The sequence below is a fragment of the Staurois parvus genome, unplaced genomic scaffold, assembly GCF_062004578.1.
Source record: "Staurois parvus isolate SC_StPar_1 unplaced genomic scaffold, SC_StPar_1.0 ptg001221l, whole genome shotgun sequence".
In the NCBI taxonomy this organism is placed as follows: domain Eukaryota; kingdom Metazoa; phylum Chordata; class Amphibia; order Anura; family Ranidae; genus Staurois; species Staurois parvus.
In genome coordinates, this window is record NW_028319017.1 from 133,166 (window position 1) to 151,496 (window position 18,331).

Sequence of the window (18,331 nt, forward strand, 5' to 3'; positions counted from 1 at the left end):
ACATCCCGATAGGAAGACTCAACTACCACAGCGCTCCACAACGCCATGGTAGCTCATTGAGAACTACAAGCCGACAGTTGCTTAGGCAGCTGGGACTTGTAGTTTTCTCATTCACAGAATACTGTGAATGAGTGACATGGACGGAATCCTGCACGGCCATGTTTTTTTTTTTTTTTTATATTGTAACAGCTTGGGTGGGGGAAGATCACCTGCTAGCTGTCAAAACTGGCGTGCGGGGGTCAGTCCATTCATTACATGTTACACTCTAAATATGGGTGTAACATCTTACAAAAGGTGAACTTATCCTTTTAAAGTGTAAGTTCACTTTTTCAAAAAAAAGGAAACTAAGGCTGGCCATAGCTTCTGCATTTTTCTTTCCTTCAACCATAAGTTGAAGGAAAGAAAATCATTTGATTTCCCCATCAACACTGACTGTGTGTCTCGAATACAATGATCAATGCTGGCAGCTATAGCCGCTGGCAATGATCATATTAAAAAAAAAAAAAACCCTGACAGGCTGGTTGTACTGAAGTTGATAGTTCGATTGACTTCACTACAACCAGCCTGCACATACCTGGATCAAAATTCAGCCAGTCCTTGTTGAATCAATCAAATTTAAACCCGTCTATGGCCAGCTTCAGACACTACAAACGCCCCCAGTCCCCACTGCACTTACCTCCGTGGATAATTCGCTTTCACTGTCTGGGGATTTGAAAACTGTTGTCTTCTGTCCCTTATTTCCTTAGGGACGGATCGCAGCGATTCTGATTGGTCACTGCTGGCACATGACCGCTTTGCCCAATCAAAATCTCTTTGATCTGTCCAGTCTCCCGAAAGGAAAGAAGAGCCTGGCTTTCACATTACCAGATCATTGCAGCTGCATGGACAATGAAAGCTAATCATCCACGGAGGTAAGTGCAGCAGGGACTGCAAATAGTGATGTGGATGTTTAATATTTGTGGAACATCGGGTTTACTTGCACTTTGTGTTGGACTTTTTTCATGTTTTGTGATTTCTATTTCAACATATGTTTTTTTTTTTTTTTAGAGTCATTTGAATTATATATGTTTTTTTGAGATATAATTTTGGGGAGGAGATTGTGGCATATATGTGCATTTTTTTTTTTCACTGAGCAATGTTCACTATATTTGAAAGATATATCTCCCAGTGCTGGGATCACTTGTCTACGTCACTGATTTTTGTTATGGTCAGTCACTGATCATAATACATATACCTTTTTGTGATAAACCACATCAATTCCAAAAACCATATGAAAATTAAATAAATAAATAATAAAGTGTCCAATACAATTTCAGTCTCAAATGTGTCCAATAAAAAGTTTCAGATGTGTCCAATAAAACCCAAAATCCAGATTTTCCACTTCAATCCAGTAAGAAGGAATATAATCCTAATTATTCCACGAAAACCTCAGGAAAAAGAAATAATCTATAGTGCATTACCTTTAAACATATACAAAACACTCCAATCTGTGCAAAACACAAACCACTCTTTAAATGTGCAAAAAAAAAAAATATATATATATATATAAATATATATATATAAAAACCAAAACGGAACACTCCGTGATCACTCCAAATATTGTGTGCACTCTGTGATCCAGCCAACAGTGATACTAAATACTATTACCCTCTGGGAGTATTCATATGCATAGGCTATTGGACACATCTGAAACTTTTTATTGGACACATTTGAGACTGAAATTGTATTGGACACTTTATGGTTTGATTTATTTAATTTAATTTTCATATGGTTTTTGGGAATTGATGTGGTTTATCACAAAAAAGGTACCGTATTTTCCAGCGTATAAGACGACCCCGTACTTTTCCTGTTAAAATATAGTGTTTGGGCTATACTCGCCGTAAAAGACTACCCCTCTCCCAACGCACACCAAATAAAAATTAAAAAACATCAGATTTGATTTTAATATGGTATTCCAATGATGGGGCACGATTCCTCCCACTGACACCAATGATGGGGCACGATTCCTCCCACTGACACCAATGATGGGGCACGATTCCTCCCACTGACACCAATGATGGGGCACGATTCCTCCCACTGACACCAATGATGGGGCACGATTCCTCCCACTGACACCAATGATGGGGCACGATTCCTCCCACTGACACCAATGATGGGGCACGATTCCTCCCACTGACACCAATGATGGGGCACGATTCCTCCCACTGACACCAATGATGGGGCACGATTCCTCCCACTGACACCAATGATGGGGCACGATTCCTCCCACTGACACCAATGATGGGGCACGATTCCTCCCACTGACACCAATGATGGGGCACGATTCCTCCCACTGACACCAATGATGGGGCACGATTCCTCCCACTGACACCAATGATGGGGCACGATTCCTCCCACTGACACCAATGATGGGGCACGATTCCTCCCACTGACACCAATGATGGGGCACGATTCCTCCCACTGACACCAATGATGGGGCACGATTCCTCCCACTGACACCAATGATGGGGCACGATTCCTCCCACTGACACCAATGATGGGGCACGATTCCTCCCACTGACACCAATGATGGGGCGCTATTCCTCCCACTGACACCAATGATGAGGCGCTATTCCTCCCACTGACTCCAATGATGAGGCGCTATTCCTCCCATTGACACCAATGATGGTGCCCCATCATTCGTGTCAGTGTGTGAGGAATAGTGTCCCATCATTAGTGTCAGTGGGAGGAATAGTGTCCCAACATTGGTGTCAGTGGGAGGAATAGTACCCGTCAGTGGGGAGAGGAATAGTGCCCCATCGTTGGTGTCAGTGGGAGGAATAGTGCCCCATCGTTGGTGTCAGTGGGAGGAATAGTGCCCCATCATTGGTGTCAGTGGGAGGAATAGTGCCCCATCATTGGTGTCAGTGGGAGGAATAGTGCCCCATCATTGGTGTCAGTGGGAGGAATAGTGCCCCATCATTGGTGTCAGTGAGAGGAATAGTGCCCCATCATTGGTGTCAGTGGACAGAATAGTGCCCCAACATTGGTGTCAGTAGGAGGAATAGTACCCCGTCATTGGGGAGAGGAATAGTGCCCCATCGTTGGTGTCAGTGGGAGGAATAGTGCCCCATCATTGGTGTCAGTGGGAGGAATAGTGCCCCATCATTGGTGTCAGTGGACAGAATAGTGCCCCATCATTGGTGTCAGTGACACCAATGATGGGACACTATTCCTCCCACTGACACCAATGACACTTCCTGACACCTGTTCCAGTATGGTGCTGCTGCAGCCAGCATATGTGGTTGAAGCAGCACCTCTGCTCTGCACACTTACCGGCTGCTCCCTTACTCGATTTTCGCGGGTCCACTCGGCTCCGCCTCCTTGCCCGTGTTTGGCCCGCCTGTGTGCCTTTCCTGAGCTACAGTTCTGGCGGCCAATCACCGGTGAGGAGGCGGAGCCGAGTGGCAGGAGTGAGGTAGTGGCCGGAGTGACTGAATCAGCAGCGCTTCCGGATGGATCGTCGTGGGAGCCAGGTAAGAGACTGCAGCCCTCTGCCCACCCCTGTACTTAGTGTCCCTTCCGTCGGAAGGGGGGGACGGCGGCGGCACCACCGCACCGCCCCCCTAAAAAGTGCCGCCCTGGCGTATACCGGCGTATAAGACGACCCCCCGACTTTTGAGAAGATTTTCAAGGGTCAAAAAGTCGTCTTATACGCCGGAATATACGGTATATGTATTATATTGTACTTTCTAGGGAGAACGTGTGACTTTTTGGTGGGAGTTGAGTTAAGGAGTTAATTTATACATTGATTTAGTCACTGATCATATTCAAGGATTTGGGTAGTTGTGAGCACTTTGTGTATAAATATACCACATTGGGTATATTTTGAGATCACGGGTTTTTTAGTTGTTTTACCCCCTGTTCTGTGTCACTATTAGATCCCAGATGGGATCAGGTCACTATTGAGTTATCACTGTGTAATTATATATTTATATTTTATTTTTATATGTATGAGCGCTACACCATTTATACATTTTTCTTACCTAAAAAAACCTTCTGTGTGCAGCAGTGCCCCCAGCCCCCTCAAACACAAATTAATCGCTTTAACCATTAGCCGCCCGGCCAATGGCCATTTGGCGGCTTCAAAAGTGTCTCTGCACTCCGGGTGCACGCCATTTGGCGTGCTCCCGCACATGCGCAGTTTGCGCTAATGCAGAGCGGCGCAGCAGTGCGATCTGTCACCGGCCGTGCACCTCGGACACGGCCGATGACAGATCCGAGTACCGGCTCCCGTTGCCGGTACCATGTGACCTGCTGTGACCAATCACAGCAGGTCACATGACAGTTGTATACAATGGATGGCTTCATTCATGATGCCATCCATTGTATACTAGTGCCTAGCTGTGAATGGTCACAGCTAATCACATGCACATGTCATGTGATTAGCTGTGACCAAATCACAGCTAAGCACAAAAAAAAAAAAAAAAGCTGAATGAATCGATTTCATTCAGGTAAATGCTTGCTTATAGCAAAGTAATTCTTTGCTATAAGCAAATTGTGTAAAAAAAAAAAAAAAAAATACTGATCACTTCCCCAAAATAGTACAATGTTACTATGGTAACATTGTACTACTTTGGTCATAGTAAAATATGAAAAAAAATCTTAAAAAAAATAAAAAGAAATGTAATAAAAAATTAAATATAATAAAAAAAAAATATATATATATATATATATATTTTTTTTTTTCATACTGTCACCAGTCAGTGTCCCTGATCACCGCCATGCCAGTTATATGATGACGCTGTACTGCACTGGTGACAGTATGTAAAAAAAAAAAAAGTGAAAATAATTTTTTTAATTTTTTCATTTTCCGAAAAATTATGACAAAAAAATACAACTTCAAAAAACTCGCCATTCCTCTTATGAAGTACATCTGACTGTCTACTCTGCAAAAAGGGGTCATTTGGGGGATATCTGTACTATTCTGACATTCTTGGACCTCAAGATATTAGATTGGCTGTCAGTACTTCAGGATTGATCAATATTCAGATCTATACCATAGTTTGTGAACTCTATAACTTTCCTACAAACTAAATAATACATCCTAATTTGGGTTATTTTCACCAAAGACATGTAGCAGAATACATCTCGGCCTAAATTTATGAAGAACAATTATTTATTTGTAAACTTTTATAACAGAAACAAAGAAAAATGTGTGTTTTTTTTCAAAATTTTTGGTCTTTTTTTGTTAATTTAGCAAAAAATAAAAACCGCAGCGGTGATTAAATACCACCAAAAGAAAGCTCTAGTTGTGTGAAGAAAATGATAAAATTTTAGTTTGGGTACAATGTTGTATGACCGCGCAATTGTCATTCAAAGTGTGAGAGCGCTGAAACCTGAAAAATGGCCTGGGCAGGAAGGTGTAAAATTGCACGGTATTGAAACGGTTAAAGTGGATGCCTTGACCACCCTCCTTTTTTTTTCTTTTTTTTTCAATATATGTGGTGCTCGGACAAGGGCCAGGACTGTTGAATGAGTGGTGCTGGTGTAACCATGATCTATCAGTAAATGGCGTGCTGTATTTGACATTTTCAAACCTTTTTTGTTGTAGACCAAGCTGAAACATCCGAATTACTCCTCTATGGCCAGAGTCAGTGCTCAGCTGGCCATCCAGTTCCTCTTCCACACCTATCTCCGAACAAAGAAGAAACTTAGGTATGAAAGTATACTTAGAGGTACTTGCGGATGGGGGGTGGCGGGCCTAGGCCAGAATTGCAGAAATGGGAGCAAGGAGGATGAGGAGTTGAACGTTCTCTTTTAAGTTAAAGGTCCGCTGTATTTTGGGGGGTGGTAATTGGATCTTTGTGTATGTGGAATATCACGCAGTTTATGGTGTATATGCCTGTTTTAGGGTTGACACAGAGGAATGGATAGCCACCATCGATGCCCTAGTTTCCAAGAGCTGTGAAGCTTGCCAATGGCTGGTGGAGTACTTTGTCAGTTCCGAGGGGCGGGAACTCGTCAAGTAAGTAATTATGTCTCCTTCTATATAGTAATTTGGTGCTGCGCTAATTATCCATTGAATCAAAATAAACAGAAAAGTTCACAGAGCATATAAATCCCAAAATATATATAGAATAGAATGCACATAAAAATCGTATATAACAGTGGAACCCCCAAAGCACTTTGGGGTTGCACTGTTATATATGATTTTTATGTGCGTTCTATTCTATATATATTTTGGGGTTTATATGCTCTTTCTGTGAACTTTTCTGTTTATTTTGATTCAAGGGATTATTAGCGCAGCACCAAATTACTATAATTATTGTCCATTATGATATGTGGTAGGGTGTTAGCGGCTGTATTTAAAGATTGACATTCTGAGCGAGGGAGGGCAAGATAGATAGATAGAGATATATATATATATATATATATATATATAGAGAGAGAGAGAGAGAGAGAGAGAGAGAGAGAGAGAGAGAGAGAGAGAGAGAGAGAGAGAGATAATGTATATGTCCCCTTCTAGTTCTGAAACTGGATTACACTCTGGTGACACCGGGTGCGATTTTCCGTGCCACGCGAGGTGCAAATCGCATGGCAAGTCGCACCCTATTGTTCGCAATTAAAGCGGTCATATCGATGTGATTCCGGCTTGGTCGGAGCCGCACCGATTTTCTATAGTAGTGTATTCACTACTTCACGTGCGACTTGCATAGACAGATGTCTTGCAAGTCGGAATGACATATGGCTTTGAAATCGTGCGACTTCACTGGAAGTCTCACAATTTCAAAATCAGATTGGTGTGACCGAGACCTTAGAGCAGTGTTTCTCAACCTTTATTCAGTCAAGGTACCCTTTAAAATGATGAACAGTCTTGAGGCACCCCATTCTAAAATGTGGAAAACTATTCTCATAATTTTATATAACGCAGCAACATCCACACATGTAGGACACCCAACGTTGGAGGTGATTTATTCTTCCAAAGCAAATAGATTTTTGCACACTGGTACTGACTAGTATCTAAGTGTTTCTCCTCTCCCTCAGTTTTTCACCATCACTGAGCTAATGTGACCCCAGCACTGATGGAGAGGGGCGGGGGAGGGTCAAACAAGGATGCTATGCAGGCAGCTAACATCCTCCTTATCAACTGATGATGTCATTGGTTGTCAGGACGCCGGCGGCTATAAGATCACAATGGTGTACAATGAAAACCTGTGGCTTTGTGTAACTAAAAGGCAGGCTTGTTCCACCCGCTGGCTTGTATACAAGTTTTGGGCAATTTTTAGACATTTTGCCAAGGCACCCCTGAAGAAACTTCAAAGCACCCCAGGGTGCCTGGGCACCCCAGTTGAGAAAGGATGCCTTAGAGGACCTGCCGGAATCCATTAAAAATTGCTTAACACAATAGATTCATCTAACTTTCCTAAACAGACTCCTGAATCCCCCACCCCTTGCAGAAAGCTAGCAGCCTGTTAAAGGAAATCTGTATGTTAGCCACAATACAGTCCTTCAAAGTCTGCTTCCGCTTGTGGTCACTGGACCGACCTTGCTCCTCTGGGAGCGTATGACCCATTCTGGAGTCTTCAGAATAGAGAGCAGGAGACGATGTATTCTGGAAGCTATCGCCTCCTAGCGTTTCTGGGTTCAGAATCTCTGCGAGACTCATTGGGGGTGTCAAGAGAACCAGAGAACACACAGAGACAGATTGTACGAAACATAACGTGCAGGCTTTTATTGGGGAGGTTTTTGGGGCACAGGCAACAGTTCCTTTAGTCCACAGATCCACACCAGACACAGCAACACAGTAAAGTAATTTGGAAGGCCATATGGAACAACAGGGGTATGGTAATCCACAGGGTTCAGTAAGGCAAGGGCGGGGTGGCTTTGAGTTACTTCGGGTTCCTGGGGAGAATTGGGCTCAGTATTTTGGGCAGCACAAGGTTAGTCCACTTACTGGATGCGGGGAACCGGACACAGAGGGCTACAGTCCACACCGGCAACACAGGGTTAATCTTCACAGGCAGCTCCAGGCAGGGAAGGGTTAAGTCCGTTCGGCTCAGGGGCAAAAAAGAGTTAAATCCAGGCAGGGAGGATGTCCAGCCCGCAGGCTCACAGGGAACAAGAGGTAAGTCCAGGCAGGGAAGAGGTTCCAGGCAGCAGAGAGTTCACCCCACACCGGAGAGGATCCAACAGCAGACGGACAGTCCAGTCAGCCAGGGAGAGGAGGAGGAGGACGGGGGATGGTCATATGAGAGAAGCTGGCACTCATCACAGTCTTCCCTCACACACGCAGCCAGGAGAACAGAAAAGGGTTTTTTTTTTCCTGCTCACCCTTAAGTATAGACCGGGTTGCCTTGTGGTAACCGGAGACTTCCTGTCAGGTTACCATGGCAATGGGCCCTGTCCCCCAGGTCTCCGGATCCACCCAGGGATCCAGGGAAGATATGCATGAGGGGGAAGGGAGGAGGGGGCCTGTTTGTGGATTCCTTCAGCAGGGGGCCAGACTGCAGGCGAGGTGGGTGAGGGGCCGCCGAGGGCTGCCTGTGTCAGGGACACGGAGGACTAGAAGTCCCAGCATGGACGGGACAGAAGAGTGAGGGGTGGGGGGGTGGCAGGCAGCAAGCCTAGAGGATGGAGGGGGGCTAGCTCCGTGACGGGGTAATTTACTCGGATCTGGACTGGCTGGTGCTGAGGAGGCATCAGGAGTCTAACAGACCCCTGATATTCCCAGAAATAATATGCATTTTCAGGGGAGCTTAGCACTGGCAAAATGACAGGTTTACTTTAAACGTTTTCGAAAGTTTAATACATGGGAGCCGTTGTGTGTTTGGGGCAATATCCGATAAAAGCGATACTTTAGAATGGTAATAACTGCTCTGGGTTTGTAACAGAAATATAAAGCCAGGTTTTGTTCATCCAATACGACTATTCTATTGTCCTTCGTATAAAAGATATTTATGTATCCAATATTTTATTCTTTAAATCCCCATCAGAGTTTTTCTGCTGGAGTGCAGTGTGCGGGAGGTGAGATGTGCTGCGGCCACCATCCTAGAGAAGACCCTAGATGGAGCATTACTGCACAAGGACAAGGTACTAAAGACCCCCCCCCCCCCTGTATTGAAAGGTTACAGGGGAACTCTGTCCCATCCTCATATCTGTGTCACATCCTCTACAGGTGAATGGCGGCCACCTCCTCATCGAGATGCTGCTCAGTTTGCTGGATAAAGACGTGCCAGAGAGCTGCAAGAACTGCGCACAATACTTCTTCCTCTTCAACAGCTTTCTCCAAAAGGTGCAAACCGCATGCCGTGACACCATCTGCTTAAAGCGTTACTAAAGTCCAAAATGTTTTTTTTTATTAAAATAACAAACAGGTTATACTCGCCCGCTCTGTGCAGTGCTGTTGCAGAATGGTCCTGATCCTCCTCTTCTTGGGGCCCTTGCCTCCTATCTTGGGTGCTCCTCTTCTCTGTGTGTCCCCATAGCAAGTCGCTTGCTATAGAGGCACACAGTGTCTGTGCGCTCCTGAGCTGTGTGTCCGAGGAGCCACACTCCATAGACTTACATAGTTGGACTTCCTCCTCACTGCATTTGATTGACAGCAGCAGGAGCCAACGAGTGCTGTGTGAAGAGGAGAAGAGAGAGGCATCCATGAACAGCACTGGACCTGTACTCCCCTCTCTCCCCCTTCACACACAGAAGGGAGGGGGGGCAGAGAAATATGAAATGTTTTTTACCAAAGTGTTACCAAACCACAGACCCTGCATTCGCTATATCCGCCCTCCCCGGACCCCGCATTCGCTATATCCGCCCTCCCCGGACCCTGCATTCGCTATATCCGCCCTCCCCGTCCCCTGCATTCGCTATATCCGCCCTCCCCGGACCCTGCATTCGCTATATCCGCCCTCCCCGTCCCCTGCATTCGCTATATCCGCCCTCCCCGGACCCCGCATTCGCTATATCCGCCCTCCCCGGACCCGCATTCGCTATATCCGCTCTCCCCGGACCCCGCATTCGCTATATCCGCCCTCCCCGGACCCCGCATTCGCTATATCCGCCCTCCCCGGACCCCGCATTCGCTATATCCGCCCTCCCCGGACCCCGCATTCGCTATATCCGCCCTCCCCGGACCCCGCATTCCCTGTATCCGCCCTCCCCGGACCCCGCATTCCCTGTATCCGCCCTCCCCGGACCCCGCATTCGCTGTATCCGCCCTCCCCGGACCCCGCATTCGCTGTATCCGCCCTCCCCGGACCCCGCATTCGCTGTATCCGCCCTCCCCGGACCCCGCATTCGCTGTATCCGCCCTCCCCGGACCCCGCATTCGCTGTATCCGCCCTCCCCGGACCCCGCATTCGCTGTGTCCGCCCTCCCCGGACCCCGCATTCGCTGTGTCCGCCCTCCCCGGACCCCGCATTCGCTGTGTCCGCCCTCCCCGGACCCCGCATTCGCTGTGTCCGCCCTCCCCGGACCCCGCATTCGCTGTGTCCGCCCTCCCCGGACCCCGCATTCGCTGTGTCCGCCCTCCCCGGACCCCGCATTCGCTGTGTCCGCCCTCCCCGGACCCCGCATTCGCTGTGTCCGCCCTCCCCGGACCCCGCATTCGCTGTGTCCGCCCTCCCCGGACCCCGCATTCGCTGTGTCCGCCCTCCCCGGACCCCGCATTCGCTGTGTCCGCCCTCCCCGGACCCCGCATTCGCTGTGTCCGCCCTCCCCGGACCCCGCATTCGCTGTGTCCGCCCTCCCCGGACCCCGCATTCGCTGTGTCCGCCCTCCCCGGACCCCGCATTCGCTGTGTCCGCCCTCCCCGGACCCCGCATTCGCTGTGTCCGCCCTCCCCGGACCCCGCATTCGCTGTGTCCGCCCTCCCCGGACCCCGCATTCGCTGTGTCCGCCCTCCCCGGACCCCGCATTCGCTGTGTCCGCCCTCCCCGGACCCCGCATTCGCTGTGTCCGCCCTCCCCGGACCCCGCATTCGCTGTGTCCGCCCTCCCCGGACCCCGCATTCGCTGTGTCCGCCCTCCCCGGACCCCGCATTCGCTGTGTCCGCCCTCCCCGGACCCCGCATTCGCTGTGTCCGCCCTCCCCGGACCCCGCATTCGCTGTGTCCGCCCTCCCCGGACCCCGCATTCGCTGTGTCCGCCCTCCCCGGACCCCGCATTCGCTGTGTCCGCCCTCCCCGGACCCCGCATTCGCTGTGTCCGCCCTCCCCGGACCCCGCATTCGCTGTGTCCGCCCTCCCCGGACCCCGCATTCGCTGTGTCCGCCCTCCCCGGACCCCGCATTCGCTGTGTCCGCCCTCCCCGGACCCCGCATTCGCTGTGTCCGCCCTCCCCGGACCCCGCATTCGCTGTGTCCGCCCTCCCCGGACCCCGCATTCGCTGTGTCCGCCCTCCCCGGACCCCGCATTCGCTGTGTCCGCCCTCCCCGGACCCCGCATTCGCTGTGTCCGCCCTCCCCGGACCCCGCATTCGCTGTGTCCGCCCTCCCCGGACCCCGCATTCGCTGTGTCCGCCCTCCCCGGACCCCGCATTCGCTGTGTCCGCCCTCCCCGGACCCCGCATTCGCTGTGTCCGCCCTCCCCGGACCCCGCATTCGCTGTGTCCGCCCTCCCCGGACCCCGCATTCGCTGTGTCCGCCCTCCCCGGACCCCGCATTCGCTGTGTCCGCCCTCCCCGGACCCCGCATTCGCTGTGTCCGCCCTCCCCGGACCCCGCATTCGCTGTGTCCGCCCTCCCCGGACCCCGCATTCGCTGTGTCCGCCCTCCCCGGACCCCGCATTCGCTGTGTCCGCCCTCCCCGGACCCCGCATTCGCTGTGTCCGCCCTCCCCGGACCCCGCATTCGCTGTGTCCGCCCTCCCCGGACCCCGCATTCGCTGTGTCCGCCCTCCCCGGACCCCGCATTCGCTGTGTCCGCCCTCCCCGGACCCCGCATTCGCTGTGTCCGCCCTCCCCGGACCCCGCATTCGCTGTGTCCGCCCTCCCCGGACCCCGCATTCGCTGTGTCCGCCCTCCCCGGACCCCGCATTCGCTGTGTCCGCCCTCCCCGGACCCCGCATTCGCTGTGTCCGCCCTCCCCGGACCCCGCATTCGCTGTGTCCGCCCTCCCCGGACCCCGCATTCGCTGTGTCCGCCCTCCCCGGACCCCGCATTCGCTGTGTCCGCCCTCCCCGGACCCCGCATTCGCTGTGTCCGCCCTCCCCGGACCCCGCATTCGCTGTGTCCGCCCTCCCCGGACCCCGCATTCGCTGTGTCCGCCCTCCCCGGACCCCGCATTCGCTGTGTCCGCCCTCCCCGGACCCCGCATTCGCTGTGTCCGCCCTCCCCGGACCCCGCATTCGCTGTGTCCGCCCTCCCCGGACCCCGCATTCGCTGTGTCCGCCCTCCCCGGACCCCGCATTCGCTGTGTCCGCCCTCCCCGGACCCCGCATTCGCTGTGTCCGCCCTCCCCGGACCCCGCATTCGCTGTGTCCGCCCTCCCCGGACCCCGCATTCGCTGTGCCCGCCCTCCCCGGACCCCGCATTCGCTGTGCCCGCCCTCCCCGGACCCCGCATTCGCTGTGCCCGCCCTCCCCGGACCCCGCATTCGCTGTGCCCGCCCTCCCCGGACCCCGCATTCGCTGTGCCCGCCCTCCCCGGACCCCGCATTCGCTGTGCCCGCCCTCCCCGGACCCCGCATTCGCTGTGCCCGCCCTCCCCGGACCCCGCATTCGCTGTGCCCGCCCTCCCCGGACCCCGCATTCGCTGTGCCCGCCCTCCCCGGACCCCGCATTCGCTGTGCCCGCCCTCCCCGGACCCCGCATTCGCTGTGCCCGCCCTCCCCGGACCCCGCATTCGCTGTGCCCGCCCTCCCCGGACCCCGCATTCGCTGTGCCCGCCCTCCCCGGACCCCGCATTCGCTGTGCCCGCCCTCCCCGGACCCCGCATTCGCTGTGCCCGCCCTCCCCGGACCCCGCATTCGCTGTGCCCGCCCTCCCCGGACCCCGCATTCGCTGTGCCCGCCCTCCCCGGACCCCGCATTCGCTGTGCCCGCCCTCCCCGGACCCCGCATTCGCTGTGCCCGCCCTCCCCGGACCCCGCATTCGCTGTGCCCGCCCTCCCCGGACCCCGCATTCGCTGTGCCCGCCCTCCCCGGACCCCGCATTCGCTGTGCCCGCCCTCCCCGGACCCCGCATTCGCTGTGCCCGCCCTCCCCGGACCCCGCATTCGCTGTGCCCGCCCTCCCCGGACCCCGCATTCGCTGTGCCCGCCCTCCCCGGACCCCGCATTCGCTGTGCCCGCCCTCCCCGGACCCCGCATTCGCTGTGCCCGCCCTCCCCGGACCCCGCATTCGCTGTGCCCGCCCTCCCCGGACCCCGCATTCGCTGTGCCCGCCCTCCCCGGACCCCGCATTCGCTGTGCCCGCCCTCCCCGGACCCCGCATTCGCTGTGCCCGCCCTCCCCGGACCCCGCATTCGCTGTGCCCGCCCTCCCCGGACCCCGCATTCGCTGTGCCCGCCCTCCCCGGACCCCGCATTCGCTGTGCCCGCCCTCCCCGGACCCCGCATTCGCTGTGCCCGCCCTCCCCGGACCCCGCATTCGCTGTGCCCGCCCTCCCCGGACCCCGCATTCGCTGTGCCCGCCCTCCCCGGACCCCGCATTCGCTGTGCCCGCCCTCCCCGGACCCCGCATTCGCTGTGCCCGCCCTCCCCGGACCCCGCATTCGCTGTGCCCGCCCTCCCCGGACCCCGCATTCGCTGTGCCCGCCCTCCCCGGACCCCGCATTCGCTGTGCCCGCCCTCCCCGGACCCCGCATTCGCTGTGCCCGCCCTCCCCGGACCCCGCATTCGCTGTGCCCGCCCTCCCCGGACCCCGCATTCGCTGTGCCCGCCCTCCCCGGACCCCGCATTCGCTGTGCCCGCCCTCCCCGGACCCCGCATTCGCTGTGCCCGCCCTCCCCGGACCCCGCATTCGCTGTGCCCGCCCTCCCCGGACCCCGCATTCGCTGTGCCCGCCCTCCCCGGACCCCGCATTCGCTGTGCCCGCCCTCCCCGGACCCCGCATTCGCAGTGCCCGCCCTCCCCGGACCCCGCATTCGCAGTGCCCGCCCTCCCCGGACCCCGCATTCGCTGTGCCCGCCCTCCCCGGACCCCGCATTCGCTGTATCCGCTCTCCCACAGTACACAGAACATGGAAATACAATTATTTTAGTAAATATAAACTGATAAATACCTATTCTCGTCAGCCGGCCGTATATAGTAGTCTTGTGACTTTTATCAGTGTTCGGCTGAGCACTGGTTAATCTTGTAGGAGGAGTTTTCATTCTCCTCTGACTGTACTATGAGGCTACATAACCCCTGAACCTGTGCCTGGACAGTGCTTATTGGCCCTGTGCTAATCACATGCACTCTCCCAAGAAGAAAAGAAAACTCTGCACATGCTCAGTTTGGTGTGTATTGCTAGAGTGACTCCTAGAGCTCTGTACTATCAGCAGATGGATAGTAGACAATAGAAGAAGGGGAGGATCAGAGGAGACAGGATTAAACAGCCTTTTTACACAATGCTGAGAATTAACCCCTTAGGTTGCACAGTGAGTATAACAAGCACGCTTTCCTGCATCTACAGACTGATTGTACTGCGGGGGGTTTAGTAACACTTTAATGCAAGGTAAAAAAAAAACGTTTTTAGCTTCTGCTTCACTTGAATGTACTTCTTCATGTCTGGTGAATGTGTCTGGAGGCCTAGTTTTGGCTTCTCTCTGTGTATTCTGCTCTGTCTGGGATAGGTGAATGACGCTTCTTGTTTTCCTTTTGTAGCAAGGAGTTCGCGCTGTTGAACTCTTACTGAAGTATTCTGCATTGCGTCACTTTATTAATTTTCTGCTCGGGCCCAACCGGAAAAACAACCAGGTCAGTGGATGACGTTGTACATATTTCGAAGACTAACCGCTTGTTTCTCAGCTCTTGTTACAGTTGATGATTTCCCTGCAAATTTTCAGGCTTGGATATGCCAAGCAACTGAGGATGGGATCTGAACCCATTGGGCAGCACAGTGGCTAAGTGGTTAGCACTTCCGCCTGGCAGTACTCGGGTCATTGGTTTAAATCCCAACCACGGCACCACCTGCATGGAGTTTGTATGTTCTCCCTGTGCCTGCGTGGGTTTCCTCCGGGTACTCCGGTTTCCTCCCACACTCCAAAGACATGCTGGTAGGATATTTGGCTCCTGTCTACATTGTCCCTAGTATGTGTATGTATGAATGTGAGTTAGGGACCTTAGATTGTACGCCCCTTGAGGGCCAGGGACTGATGTGAATGTACAATATATATGTAAAGTGCTGCGTAAATTGACGACGCTATATAAGTACCTGAAATAAATAAAATGTGTGCAGAGCACAGTGGATTCGCAGACCATCGCCTTAACCACTCGGCCACCTCATCATACCTTTTTTTTGAGCTGCAGATATCTTGGGGTTTCCCCCAAATACACAAAGCATGTGTTGTTTGAACTTTTAGCTGCCCATCGATATACCTGGGGTGGGTTTCTATTATTATTTCAGGTACTTATATAGCGCTGTCAATGTACGCAGCACTTTACATATATATTGTACATTCACATCAGTCCCTCACCCTCAAGGGGCGTACAATCTAAGGTCCCTCACCCTCAAGGGGCGTACAATCTAAGGTCCCTCACCCTCAAGGGGCGTACAATCTAAGGTCCCTCACCCTCAAGGGGCGTACAATCTAAGGTCCCTCACCCTCAAGGGGCGTACAATCTAAGGTCCCTCACCCTCAAGGGGCGTACAATCTAAGGTCCCTCACCCTCAAGGGGCGTACAATCTAAGGTCCCTCACCCTCAAGGGGCGTACAATCTAAGGTCCCTAACCCTCAAGGGGTGTACAATCTAAGGTCCATAACCCTCAAAGGGTGTACAATCTAAGGTCCCTAACCCTCAAGGGGCGTACAATCTAAGGTCCCTAACCCTCAAGGGGCGTACAATCTAAGGTCCATAACCCTCAAGGGGCGTACAATCTAAGGTTCCTCACCCTCAAGGGGCGTACAATCTAAGGTCCCTAACTCACATTCATATCCTACCTTCTATCCAACACAGCTGTACCGCAAATGCCCCATATCCTACCACCCATAATAACCACATCATCCTGAATCTGACCAAACCACCCATACATGTATGTTTACACACACAGCACGTACACACACACATGTACGTACACACAGACGTGTATATATGCACACACACGTACATACATACGCACACCCGTACATACACACACATGTACATACACACACTTGCATATACACAGATACATGTACATATACACACACACAGACACACGTACATACAGACACACGTACATACAGACACACACAGACACACGTACGTACATACATACACACACAGACACACGTACATACATACACAGACACACGTACATACACACAGACACACGTACATACACACACAGACACACGTACATACACACACAGACACACGTACATACACATGTAGATACACACAGACACATGTAGATACACATGTAGATACACACAGACACATGTAGATACACACAGACACATGTACATACACACAGACACATGTACATACACATACACACAGACACATGTACATACACATACACACAGACACATGTACATACACACAGACACATGTACATACACACAGACACATGTACATACACACACACATGTACATACACACAGACACATGTACATACACACAGACACATGTACATACACACAGACACATGTACATACACACAGACACATGTACATACACACAGACACATGTAGATGCACACAGACACATGTAGATGCACACAGACACATGTAGATACACACAGACACATGTAGATACACACAGACACATGTAGATACACACAGACACATGTAGATACACACAGACACATGTAGATACACACAGACACATGTAGATACACACAGACACATGTAGATACACACAGACACATGTAGATACACACAGACACATGTAGATACACACAGACACATGTAGATACACACAGACACATGTAGATACACACAGACACATGTAGATACACACAGACACATGTAGATACACACAGACACATGTAGATACACACAGACACATGTAGATACACACAGACACATGTAGATACACACAGACACATGTAGATACACACAGACACATGTAGATACACACAGACACATGTAGATACACACAGACACACGTACATACACATGTAGATACACACAGACACACGTACATACACATACACACAGGCACATGTACATACACATACACACAGACACATGTACATACACACAGACACATGTACATACACACATGTACACAGCCCTATAAAAAGTTGCAGTACTTCATTACCTTTAATCACAGCCGGGTACTGCACTCTAGGGGGAGACAGAGAGCACAACACACACTCCTTCCTTTGCTTTCACTTTACTCAACCATTGAGCAGTCTGATGGCTCCCAGTGTGAGCGACAGAGGTGGCCCTGAGTTCCAAGCCTGCTCAGCAAGATGGCGCTGGGGGACACACTCACCCCCACCTTATTTCCACTCACCAATGCGAGCGGGCGAGTAAATTTCGAGGCCTGGCTTGGTGTGTTTATTGTGTCTTTTGTGTTCGATACGCGATCCAGTGCAGGGATGCCGCTTTGCCGCAGTACATCAAAGTGATGCAGTCGAAAAGCAGATATCCTATGTATTGAGTAATAACTGTTGTATTTTCTAGTCTCTGTGATAGTTTGATTTCCTCCTTCCCAGAATCGGCGGTGGAGTTCGGCACAAGCTCGGGAGTTTGGATATCTGCACAATACGATCGCATTGCTAGTCCTTAATTCTGATATCTCCTCCTACAGGACTGTCGGTAATAAATGGCTTTATGTGGACAATATTCCTTCTGTCTTCACGGGAGTGCATAATAATAGAACTTGCTACATTAATAGAGAAATTTTAATGGGCACTGGGGCCCATTAATAGATGGGGTTTATTAGTCCTGGGGCCCCAAATGACCAATGTGGCTTCAGCCCCTTTCACATGGGTGATCCAACCAGTTCCACCTGTCAGTTTTTCAGGCAGACCTGGTTGTATGGTCCATCAGTGGCGGGAACTGCCAGGGTCACAACAGTCGCACTTGCGATTGGGCTCTGGTGTTCCGCCTCCGGGGGGAAGGGGATGGCAAGGCTCTCTCGGGTGGGGGATGGGGTATTGTTGGTCAATGTCAGGCTCCCTTTGTGGGTGAGAGGGGGGGTATTGGTTGGTGTCAGGGTCTCTCCATGGCGGGGGGGGGGGGGGTGATTTCTGTGTTGCCTAGGTCAGCACAAATCCTAAATA

At 52.1% G+C, this 18,331-nt stretch overlaps 1 protein-coding gene across 4 annotated transcripts in view; it reads left to right on the plus strand.

Moving 5' to 3' along the window:
- The window catches only part of USP24 (ubiquitin specific peptidase 24), a 167,293-nt gene that overhangs the window by 128,042 nt on the left and 20,920 nt on the right, over positions 1-18,331 (plus strand). For all 4 annotated transcript variants that reach the window (XM_089660267.1, XM_089660268.1, XM_089660269.1 and 1 more), the window contains exons 51-56: positions 5,594-5,697; positions 5,894-6,007; positions 8,976-9,072; positions 9,158-9,274; positions 14,779-14,871; positions 17,762-17,864. In XM_089660267.1, coding sequence (XP_089516393.1) covers positions 5,594-5,697; positions 5,894-6,007; positions 8,976-9,072; positions 9,158-9,274; positions 14,779-14,871; positions 17,762-17,864 — 628 coding nt within the window. The remainder of the gene's footprint in view (positions 1-5,593; positions 5,698-5,893; positions 6,008-8,975; positions 9,073-9,157; positions 9,275-14,778; positions 14,872-17,761; positions 17,865-18,331) is intronic.